Source organism: Ammodytes marinus, assembly GCF_949987685.1.
Source record: "Ammodytes marinus genome assembly, chromosome: 2".
Taxonomy (NCBI): Eukaryota; Metazoa; Chordata; class Actinopteri; order Uranoscopiformes; family Ammodytidae; genus Ammodytes; species Ammodytes marinus.
This window is the reverse complement of record NC_137231.1, coordinates 18,228,360-18,239,216: the sequence shown is the minus strand read 5'-3', so window position 1 is coordinate 18,239,216 and position 10,857 is coordinate 18,228,360. Positions and strand designations below refer to the sequence as shown.

General features: G+C 40.1%; 1 protein-coding gene across 5 annotated transcripts; it reads right to left on the bottom strand.

The window, feature by feature from the left end:
* Positions 1-764: 764 nt before the first annotated feature.
* On the bottom strand, positions 765-10,058 carry ewsr1b (EWS RNA-binding protein 1b). 5 transcript variants are annotated; one of them, XM_080045395.1, is made up of 15 exons: positions 9,995-10,058; positions 9,463-9,502; positions 9,083-9,134; positions 8,622-8,781; positions 8,170-8,365; positions 7,823-8,082; positions 7,592-7,742; positions 3,421-3,458; positions 2,828-2,857; positions 2,603-2,718; positions 2,390-2,519; positions 2,179-2,289; positions 1,790-1,919; positions 1,324-1,686; positions 765-1,145 (listed from the first exon to the last, which is right to left on the bottom strand). In XM_080045395.1, the coding sequence occupies exons 1-15, from the start codon at positions 10,008-10,010 to the stop codon at positions 1,109-1,111; spliced, it is 1,830 nt and encodes a 609-aa protein (XP_079901521.1). In that variant the 5' UTR covers positions 10,011-10,058; the 3' UTR covers positions 765-1,108. The 5 variants fall into 5 exon arrangements, with proteins under 5 accessions (XP_079901521.1, XP_079901522.1, XP_079901525.1 ...); XM_080045396.1 differs by having other exon boundaries at positions 3,421-3,455; XM_080045399.1 differs by having other exon boundaries at positions 7,859-8,082.
* Between the last annotated feature and the right edge of the window lie 799 nt (positions 10,059-10,857).

Below are 10,857 nucleotides of genomic sequence, written 5' to 3'. Positions count from 1 at the left end.
TTTTTTTTAAATACATTTTTCCTCCCACAGGGCAGAAGTAAACTTCCTGCCAATTTGTGTCACTTAACTATAGCCTGGTCCTACCAGACATTCGTACTTCATTTCATTTGTGCTGAAGGGAAATGAAAATTGAGCTGATTGTTGGCGGGTGGTGCCAGGCTAACTTAACTACACATTTTTAATTAGAAATAAGCTTTAAGTGCTGCATCCTTTAGTTTGACCAAGGTGACATGGTGTCATTGATACAAAGCACCAGACTTGCCCAGCCTGTAACCTCAGTTAGACCTGTATAAGTTTTAGTCTGTCCTGTGCCCCCTAGTGTCACAAAAAGAAACATCAATACATTTTGAAACCTGCAGTTTTGCTCCATCTACTGTATGTTCAAGGTGATTGGTAGAAAAACCCAGAAGAACAAATTACAGCTCTACCCTCTAAAAATGGTCAGTGGACTGGTGAATATTAATGTCCTGCAGGATATTGTCACAAGAATACAGGCCTCTCCATTTAAAGCAGATCTATATCATTATCTGTGGCAGAACAAATATCCAACTGACGTCATGAGAATATGACAGAGGTTAATACCATCTACTTCACTCTTTCCCGTTTTGTTTAAAAACTGAACTTTAGATTAATTTCAGGGCAACACCATGATCCATGCTTCTAGGGTGTGAGAATGTTCAAAGAGACGGCATAAATACATCTGTTAAACCTCACGTATGACTTAATTTTGTTAAATTGAGTAAAACCAGTCAAGTCAAAAAATATCAAATGATTAAAATTTTATTTTCCCAAATTTGTCATCATACAACCGTCAATTCTGGAAAGGGGAAGCAATTATGATAACGAATGAAAAACATTGCATTTTACAAATACAAAGTCAAACCTAATCTGCATATTAAAAAAAAAGCAACAACAAAAAAAATGTGCACAATACAAGATGTAGCATAAACATGGGTGAACTAAAAAAAAAATGGAAACACGAGTATGAAATTAAACTGCACAAGATGTTTGAAAGCAGTTCTATAACCATCGAAATATGGAATCATAAATTAAAAATTCCCATCCTAAAAATCAAATTCCACAATAGGAACGTTTAAGAAGTCCTCCTTCAGTAGGGCCGTTCCCGGCGCTCCTGGCGATGGTCCCTAAAAAAAGAAAAAAAAAAAAAAACAGAATGGTATTAAGTAACAAATTTCTCAGGTCTTTGTTGCTTTTTGTTTTAAGATTTAATTAATTTGCCTTTTTACAATAGCTTTAAAAATTGTAATTTGTAATGATGTTCAGCAGTAAATTTATCTGGGAAAGGAAAGTCTAAAATCCTACCTCATATCCATCTTTCCACCTGGAGGGCCCATTCCTCGTCCACCTCTGCCACCCATTCTGTCCATAGGTGGTCCTCCACGCCCGGCCCCACGGAAACCTCCCCTATCCATTCCACCACGTCCTCTGAATCCACCACGGTCACCTCCCCAGCCTCCACGGAATCCCCCAGGACCCCCTGGGCCTCCCGGCCCACCGCCTGCCGGCCCACCGCGGTCCATACCTCTGCCTCCACGCATTCCCATTCCACCTCTGCCTCGGTCACCACCAGGGGGAAACGGAGGACCACCGCCTAACCCTTCTGGTTTGGGGGCTTTACACTGGTTACACTCCATCCTCCAGGCAAAATTCTGGTTGCCACAACCCCTGCGATCAAAGACCAATAACTAAATTACAAACAAATTTTTGATCAAATATTTTTTTTCTTCAAGTGACCAATTAAGACACTGCAGTAAGAGGTTATACTCACGGGTTAGGACACTCCCAGTCCCCAGCTCTCTGCTGCATGTTGCCTCCAGTGGGTCCACCTCGGCCCATACCACGTGGTCCACCTCGTGGGCCGCCGAACCCACCACGGTCTCCTCCACGACCCATCATACCTGACAGGACAAGGAAATTACACAAGTTTAATCTTAAATTTGTTGCTGCTATTATACATTTTATTATTTTGTTGAGCTATCTTGGCGGCAACTGCTGCTAGACAGCTTCAATAGTCTACTGGATAAAAAGCTTGACATTTTTCAGAGACAAACGCCAGGAAGAGGTGGCAGGGTTCCAAATCACATAACTACCCGACTGTGAAGAATAGTGTTAACATGTCATTTAAGATTGCAACCCTAAAACAAACTCGACATTTACCTCCACGACCCATCATGCCATCACGCATGGGCATGCCACCTCTCATTCCACCCATCATGGGCTTACGGCGTGCCATGGATACCTTAAGCCTTCGGCCTTGGTACTCCTTCCCTACAATTGAAAATAAAGAGAAAAAAATATATCAACCATTCACAAGTTACATTTATGTGACCCTGTTGAGGTCTGAAGTGCACAGTCAATAAAAAAATACCATCAAAATGCTCCACAGCTGCTTTGGCACAGACTGGCTCCTCGTAGGACAGAGTGGCATCTCCCTTAGGCTTTCCAGAGTCCTTGTCTGTGTATATGTTGATAGCCGGCTGGCCAAGTCTGCGGTTAATCTTCAAACACAAAGAGTATTGATTCATTAGTTTCCCCATTACTATTGCTTACACCAACATTGATAGTGAGGAGCTTTTCTTACCCTGATTGGACCAACGTGTTTAAAGAATTCAGCCATCTCCTCCAGGGTAGCCTTCTCCGTCAACCCTGTGATATAGATCGTGCTGTTCTCAGAGTCATCCTGCTCTTCAGGGCGTCCTACAACAAATGCATAAAAACAGTTAATATCCAGAGAAAATGTTCTTCAGTCATCCAGTACATTTTCAGTATATGAACAGCCAAAGAATAATATTTGGTCTGTACTTACCCATTTCACGCTCATCGCCACCCATGGGTCCTGTAGTCCAATCAGTCGAGTAGAGGAGAAACAGATTTTAGTTAAGTCATTGCTTGCAAATGAAGTTTATTGCACAACACCTGAGGAATACTACAAAAGATGATCCAGACACTCCCTTATAAACTGTCATCCATATAGGGAAGTTGAAAATGGCACCTTATATGGTACACCACAATTTCCACAAGTGATATATTGATTTGAAAACACCTTAGACCCTTTGTTAAAATTGTGTAAAAGCCTCTAAGGCCATTAAAAAAATCCTCAAAAAAACCAGGACTTCTGCTCGAGATTTGGTAAAGCAGTAACAGACACATGAGTGGAAATTTGTTATTAAACCTCTCAAAAAAAACTCATTGTCAAACCATAAGCAGTGACTGAAATGTACCAAGTACCCCAGAGAAAATGGTCTCAGACATAGAAGAAAAAATCCCCAATAATTTCAGATGTGTTCATGTAAATAAATGTTGTATACCACAATGTAACAAACATCAATACTCGGAGCATAGTTGCTCAAAAGGTTTAGGCTTTGAAAGGACTAACCAGTGTAATACTCGTTAACTTACCACCAGGCTTACTGAAGCCACCTCTGTCTCCAGCGCTGCTATGGGGAATAAATGAAGATATGAAGGCGATTTCCCTTTAACAGCCACTTCCATGGCTCGATCAAAGTGGCTTGATTGAGGGAGTAATCAAAACATTCCAACTAGCCCAACAGTAACTAAAATCTCCCCAAAATTATTTACACAAACTAATCAAGGGGATATTAGTATTAACTATGTGCCATTCCTTAGCTAGCTGAGTACAACTTTAGTGACAGTTCTTTGTAGTGTATACATTTGTGCAAATATATATGACTAACATTTTCACTGCCTTACAAAATGGGACAAATCCCAGACATTTGTAAACAGATAAAAAGATTTCAGATGCATTGGTGGCATACGTAGATTTACCCAGAAACAAGTCGACATCCCAATAACGTTAGTTCTAACAAAAGTTACAACTGAATGATATATGTACACGTGTAAAAAGCTAAATAAAAGTTAAAACAATGCATCTGAAATTTCACAAGATTGTCAGGTGATCACATTAATTGGGTTTAAAAAAAACAAACAGGCCTATATAGGGCTGGGCGATATGATGATATATCGTGGACGATATGAAAGTGTCTACCGGGAGAGATTTGGCCATACCGTTTATATCGCGGAGAAAAAAAGTTCATGTGGCAGGAGCATAGATGGAGCGGGAGGCAGCTGTCCCTCCGAGTCCCTATAGTTACACTGCAGTTACACCCCCGCGCCACACAGGGGCTCTGCAGCAGAGTTCTGGGCTGCAATAAAGCTTCTCTACCCTCAACAGAAGAAGCCTCATCTGTTGCTCTAGCTGTCTAGCTCTGGTGCGCCATTACTAGTTAACAAACCAACTCCGTGTCACGGTGGCAGAGCAGCTGGTATTAACGGTCAAAAATGTCATCGGGCAAAGGAAACTTGCTTGCTGCTTCAGCGTGCTGTTGCCGTGACGCAGAGTTGGCTTGTTTTAAGCCGCAAACTACATGGGTTAGCTCTCGTGAGCTAGCTGGCTAATAATGACATCTTTAGCCTACTCGGGGCTTCACCCCCGTGCTGTTATTGTTGGAGACAGCCAGCAAGGCTGGTTTTATGTAACTTTAAAACATGTCAAACTTGAAAATATTATTTGTGTTGAAGCTGGAGTTAATTACCAGACATTTGACAGCTTTTTTAAATGAAGACGAGCAAATACTGCAGGAAAATTCAAGGCTTTCATTATTTTGATATAGGCTACTATCAATTGGAAAATGTAGGCTAATTGGTTGATGCTGTAATTTTTATTTTGCGCTGACTGACTAAAGCCAGACTGGTGTGGTATTTTGCACCAGTTTTTCTTTTGTATGGAAATTTAAGTTCCAAGCAAAAGATAAAAATAATCTAATGTGATTAAAGTTCAGTACGGATATTGTAATCCATTGAATTTTAAGGAAAAATACTATATTGTGATATATATCCATATCGTGATATAAAATTACCTATATCGTGATATAAGATTTGGTCCATATCGCCCAGCCCTATACATTGTTTAAGACAAATACACCAAACAGAAAATACAGTTTCTTAAAAAAACCAGGGTTACGTTGAAATTAAAAACAAAGACATTGTAGCCATCATGCTTGAAAAAAACCACCATCCTCAGTTCTTGAAAAAAGGCAGACCCCGAATCTTTGTTTAAGCTCCCCTCCTGCTGCTTAAGCTGGCGCCTCTGTACTGAATACAGATACTTTTTAGAGAAAAGATGGATTTTAAATGGCTCTCACTGTTACCTGTACGGTATAAATGTGACAAAGCATGTTAAAAAGTGCTCAAAGGAATGTGATCAAACATTTGTATTTCAAACCACAAAAACAATTTTAAACATTTCAAGATGACAATGTGCCCCCCACCTCCCCCCAGAACACACAATTATAACTGTGCAACGCTGAACTTGTGCTAAAATTACATTTGAAATATAACAATATGTATGCTACATCTGGGTTGATAGATGTTTTAGGAGTTGTAGTCCTATTTAGAGTTTTTGTTTTCAAGCGCATAAATACCACATCATGGCAACACTGCAGAATTGCTCGATTAGTCCTCTATTGTATTAGCCTGGTCCTACCAGACCATTGTACTTAATTTTATTTGTACAGAAGGTCTGGAATCGCTCAATTGACAAACATTCCCTCACTTGAAGATGGGTGTCTGTTGAAGTTTAAAGCTATTGGATCTGCCCAGTGCCACTCTGGATCTGCCAACCAATCGCATAACGTTTGGTCGTGACGTCTGGCTGGATAGAACCCACTAATATACTGCACACCCAGACTGACTACTGAAGGGAAATGAAAATTGAGCGTAAGTATTTAAATGTTTAAAAACTGTTCCTGGTGCATGATTTTACAGCCCCAAACAAATGAAATAATCCACGCTGGACTATTAATTTGAAAAGGGTCTCCCTTTGAAAAAAGAACCTAGGGAGTAAAAAGCTGATGATTCTTATGGCACAAATCTTAAAAAAGCAGACCAGTTATGCGTCAGGGACCTCTGTATTGGAGAAACCAAATATTTTATTCAAAAATTCTTAGTTCTGCACCGATGATTACACCGGTGATTACCAGTATAACACGTGTGTAGAGTAAAACTTCTGTTCACCTCAATATCCCTGACCTCTCCCTTGCAGGGGACTGAATTTCAGTTTAACTGATTTGGGGTTGGATCCAACCATTTCCAGCTGCAGAGTCTAGACAATTTGAGCTCACGGCGAACCAACTGCCCAAACTGCAACAAGAGCAAATCTGATGGCATTTAAAATGAGCATACCAGAGATGATTTTTCAAGGGCCAGCTCAATTTATTTCTACACCATGATACATGTCTTCATAAGACATACTACACAAACAAGTACAATACATCTTAATGCCAGTTTGTGTAGCCAAGCTGAGATGAGACTGGATCACAGTATATGTGCTAAGACAATCCCTAGGGCACCCCTAAAATATTGTTTCTGTGGGCAAATATGTCTCTGTACACAGCCCAAATGCACTGTTTTCCCATGTCTTGTAACAGCATTTGACCTTTTTGTCAAGGAGGTGCAAAACCAGAAATCGCTTTCCATTACGTCAGTGACAAACGAGAACATTGAATGTGTTTGAAAATTAAACCCAACTTGTATAAAATTGGTTCTCAATATGTTTGGACCTTAATGCAAGTTTACACTGCTGAATTTGAGCTTGGATGGATATTGAAACATTGACCACAAAGACCATTAAATTGAGTCAACTTCCTTCAGGGATCAATTCTGATCATCTTTTAAGACCAAAATTGACTGAGGTACTCGAGTAAATTATTTGTATCCCCGTTAAGTTATGCAATTTATAATTGATGTCTAACATTTCCATTAATCTTACATCTCAATCTATTTTCTTTGCACCATTTGTTCTTTTTGGCATTACTTCTATCCAATCAAATGACACTCAGTCAGCAACAGCCTTGCAAAAAACCAACTGCAAACACCAAGTAAACGTTCTTGAAAAAATAAAGTCCAAAAAACCTTATCAAGAGTAAAAATAGACCCAAATTTTAAAGAAAAGGTGTATTTGAAATGCAGCAGAAGGTAGTATTCGAGGCCAATGTCTATTTATAAATGCCCAGCAGGATACTTAAAATTATAGCTGAGGGATTTAGTATCACAAATTGGTAAAAATTCATATCTGCAGGATTTATGTAACTCTTAATTTCGTTAAACATGTCACCAAAATGAGTGAAAGGCTTGTTTAAATGGGTGCTGCTGAGATGGAGACAATTAATAATAAATAATTACGAAATAAACTGTTTAGATTTTGGTTCATAATCAAACTTTGTTTGAGGATAAAAGCTGTTCAACCTAAATGTTTATGCACAGGTCACAGATCAAAATCAACATTACAAAATATGGTACAAACCTTTTTCTTACCTCTGGCCAAATGAGAGGCAGGGCTGAAACTGTCATTTATGTCAAGGTTTTTACTATAACTGCCATTATAAGATAATACCAGTAACGATTTATGATAAATCAGGACCTTCCCATATTATGAGAACAAAAATAGGATCATTCCTACTGTTTTTATTGAGACTCTCAGCCCTGCCCACACCGACCACCGCACCTGTAGAGTCAAAATACAAAAAGTTCGGTGGTAAGGAAAGACACTTACCCCATGCCACGTCCACGCCCACGGTGCATCATTCCACCTCGATCAAAGCCGTCCCTGCCTGGGCCCCTGCTCTCCCCTGACCCTGGGTACCGCGCAGAATCAGAGCCAGAATAACCAGAACCTCCACCCTGGCCTTCCTGTCTGTAATTATCTACAAATGGAGCGCAAATGCATAAAAACCAACAGCCAAGTATGCTTACACTAACATAATTCACATTAAGGAATACATACTGTAATGGTTGGACTGGTTGTAACTTGGTGGTCCACCTTGCTGGCTGTACTGGCTGGATGGAGGCTGCCCATAAGATCCAGCAGCCTGAGGAGGGTAAGCAGGAGGAGCCTGTTGTTGCTGTTGGGTCTGCTGCTGGTAGCCCTGCTGCTGGCCGTAGCTTGCCTGCTGGGCCTGGTAACCAGCCTGTTGTTGGCCATACGCTGCTGGCTGGGAGTAGCTACTTTGGTTGTAAGTAGTCGGCTGGCTGTTGGCATTGTAACTGATTGTAAACAACACAAAGTAGCAAGTAAGATAAATGTGGAATTCACAGTTTATTTGGTTCATACCCAAGAGGTACCGTACTTACCTCTGTGGGGCAGTGGGAGCAGCTTGCTGGCCATAGCCTGGGTAGGCAGATTGGGCAGTATAACCTGGCTGAGAGCCGTAAGACTGGGTGGCAGCTGGAGCAGCAGCAGCAGGAGTACTGTCATAACCACTGGCTCCATAACCCTGGGTTGACTGGGAATAGCTATGAGCGGTGGACTGGGCGGCAGGATAGCCAGCTGTAGAAAACACCAATGGCAAAGAACCCAAATTTAATCCTGTTTTTTTTATTGTTTGAGACAATCAAAGATTACATTTAGTGGCATTAACAGTGTGATCAAATAAATGTCAAATTGAAACAAATATCCCCCAGGCTTTTTAGCTCTAAACAAATACCACTTTATCCACAACTTGCCTTGAGTTAGTTCTATCAAATCCAACAAAAACTAAGCAGAACATAAAAATGGGTCAAAAGGTCCTATTTTTACAACTGACCTGATGCTGTCTGGCCATATGAGGACCCATACTGCTGCTGCTGCTGCTGCTGCTGCTGGGTGTAGCCAGCAGCAGCAGCTGGTGTTGCTGTCTGGGTGTAACTGCTGTCAGCAGCAGCAGGTTGGGCATATGATCCATAACTTTGTTGACCATAACTCTGCTGCAAAAAGAAGAGCATTTAATAGAGGTAGGTTAGGCAGAATTAATGTAATTTCAATCATCAGACTAATTCTTGATCGCATAACTTATCTCATGCGTATACACACTATATGGTAAGTTCACACAAACTACTGAACTGTCTTGATTCAGTTTAACATCAATATTTTCCGTAGTGGTTATATGTTATGGGTTATGTTCAGTCAGTTCCTGATATTTACGTTTGTTAAATCAATAAATGAGTCTCCCTGCAGAAAGGAATCCATAAACAGTTTAAATACCATGTATGCCCTGTTGCATCTTACCTGTGCAGACTGCCCATATGTTTGTGAGGGCTGGGCAGCATAAGAAGCATACCTGTTAAAACACAGGTCAAAGTATTAGCGTCAGGAGCAATAATGTATCCATTAAATACTTTTTAATGCACCGTTTAATAATGCACGTTAAATGGATTGTGTTTGAGGGAATTCAAAAAACGTGTTCAAGTCCACTTCCATGTATTGCTTATAAACAATGATTCCTACATATATCCTACTTAAAAACCTGGATATATAATAAGTCCTTTTTCAGCAAACATCAACACCGGCTTGATTTGCTGAAGCGATGCCATATGCTCATTTCACCAACTCAAATGTATAAAGAAATTACACGCATTCCTTTTAATACGTGAATTAAAGGCTCTTACCCCTGCTGAGCACTGGTCTGGTTGTAGGAGCTGTAATCTGCTAAAGAGAAAAATACAGGTTGGTTACTAACCGTCGAACAAAACATTTGTTTGCGCGCGAGCGGCGCAGCTAATGCTAGCAGCTAATGCTAGCAGCATTGCACGTTACACCGCCGCTTCGCAACGTCGCCATCTGCACCCAGACACCCTTCTCTCACCCATTCATTCAACAAGACAAGGCTTTAAAACTAGGTAAGGCCCATATTAATTATCGATATATGCATTCACAAATATAATTCTGGCGAAATAAAGTATGTGGCGTCTATAAACAAAGCCAATATGCAGAGGAAAAAAATTAAAAAATGTCCGACGAGCCAGCACGACCAGGCCTTAAACCGACCTGAAGATAAACCATTTTCGGTACGACACAACCCGAAAACACGGATTATAACGACTGTATATCTTTTTAAATAAAATATTCACATACTGCTTAGATGAAATAACACATATTTTTGAGGTTAATTCGAAAAGATGAACATAATTCTGCACTCACCCGGAGCCGACGCCATTTTAGTGTGCCTGTGCAAGACGAATGGTTCGATCTGGCTGCTGCAGCTGGACTCTGGAGAAATCTATGCGCATCCAGAACAGCAAGATCACGCGAGATTTACGCGCCCTTGCTAGACGAACGAGACGAAGCGCTTACTCCTGTTACTCCCCCCTGAATATAATCGCTGTCAAATTAAACGATTAAAATAAACCGAAACATACTATACTTTACTATACTATACTGTACTATACTATACTATACTATACTATACTATACTATACTATACTATACTATACTATACTATACTATACTATATAGGCTACTTCTGTAATATAATTCTACATTATAGCCTATAGCTTTACTGATATTTATCAAAATAAAAGCTGTACGCCCACTGGTCAAGTTGTTGTAGGCCTTAGGTCCAGAATAAGAGGAATACCGTTACTTGAGCCCATGGGCATAAAATAAACTTTATAAGGAAGTGAGGTAAAAAGCAGTAAAATTAAACATTTCAAGTTTGAAGAGAGACCCCTTAATTGCAATGGTGAGAAGTCGCCCAGAGACAATAGGCTACAGTGGAACAATTTTGGAGTAATGTTCTATTGGAGTATTTCAATGTCATGATGGACCCACTAAATGGGGAATGTTGTAGCTTTTACAACACAACACTCATGTGACTAGTGTCCCTTGACAGATGAAGATTTTACATTTTAAAACACATTATAACGCTATGAAATACAATGCATTGTACAGGATAAACGTACAGGTATTGAAACTTGTTTACTAGTTTTTGCACCACTGGAAAAAAGTTAGAATGTCCGCACCAGAATTCTTTAGTGACATAATCAGAATCAGGTTTATTGCCA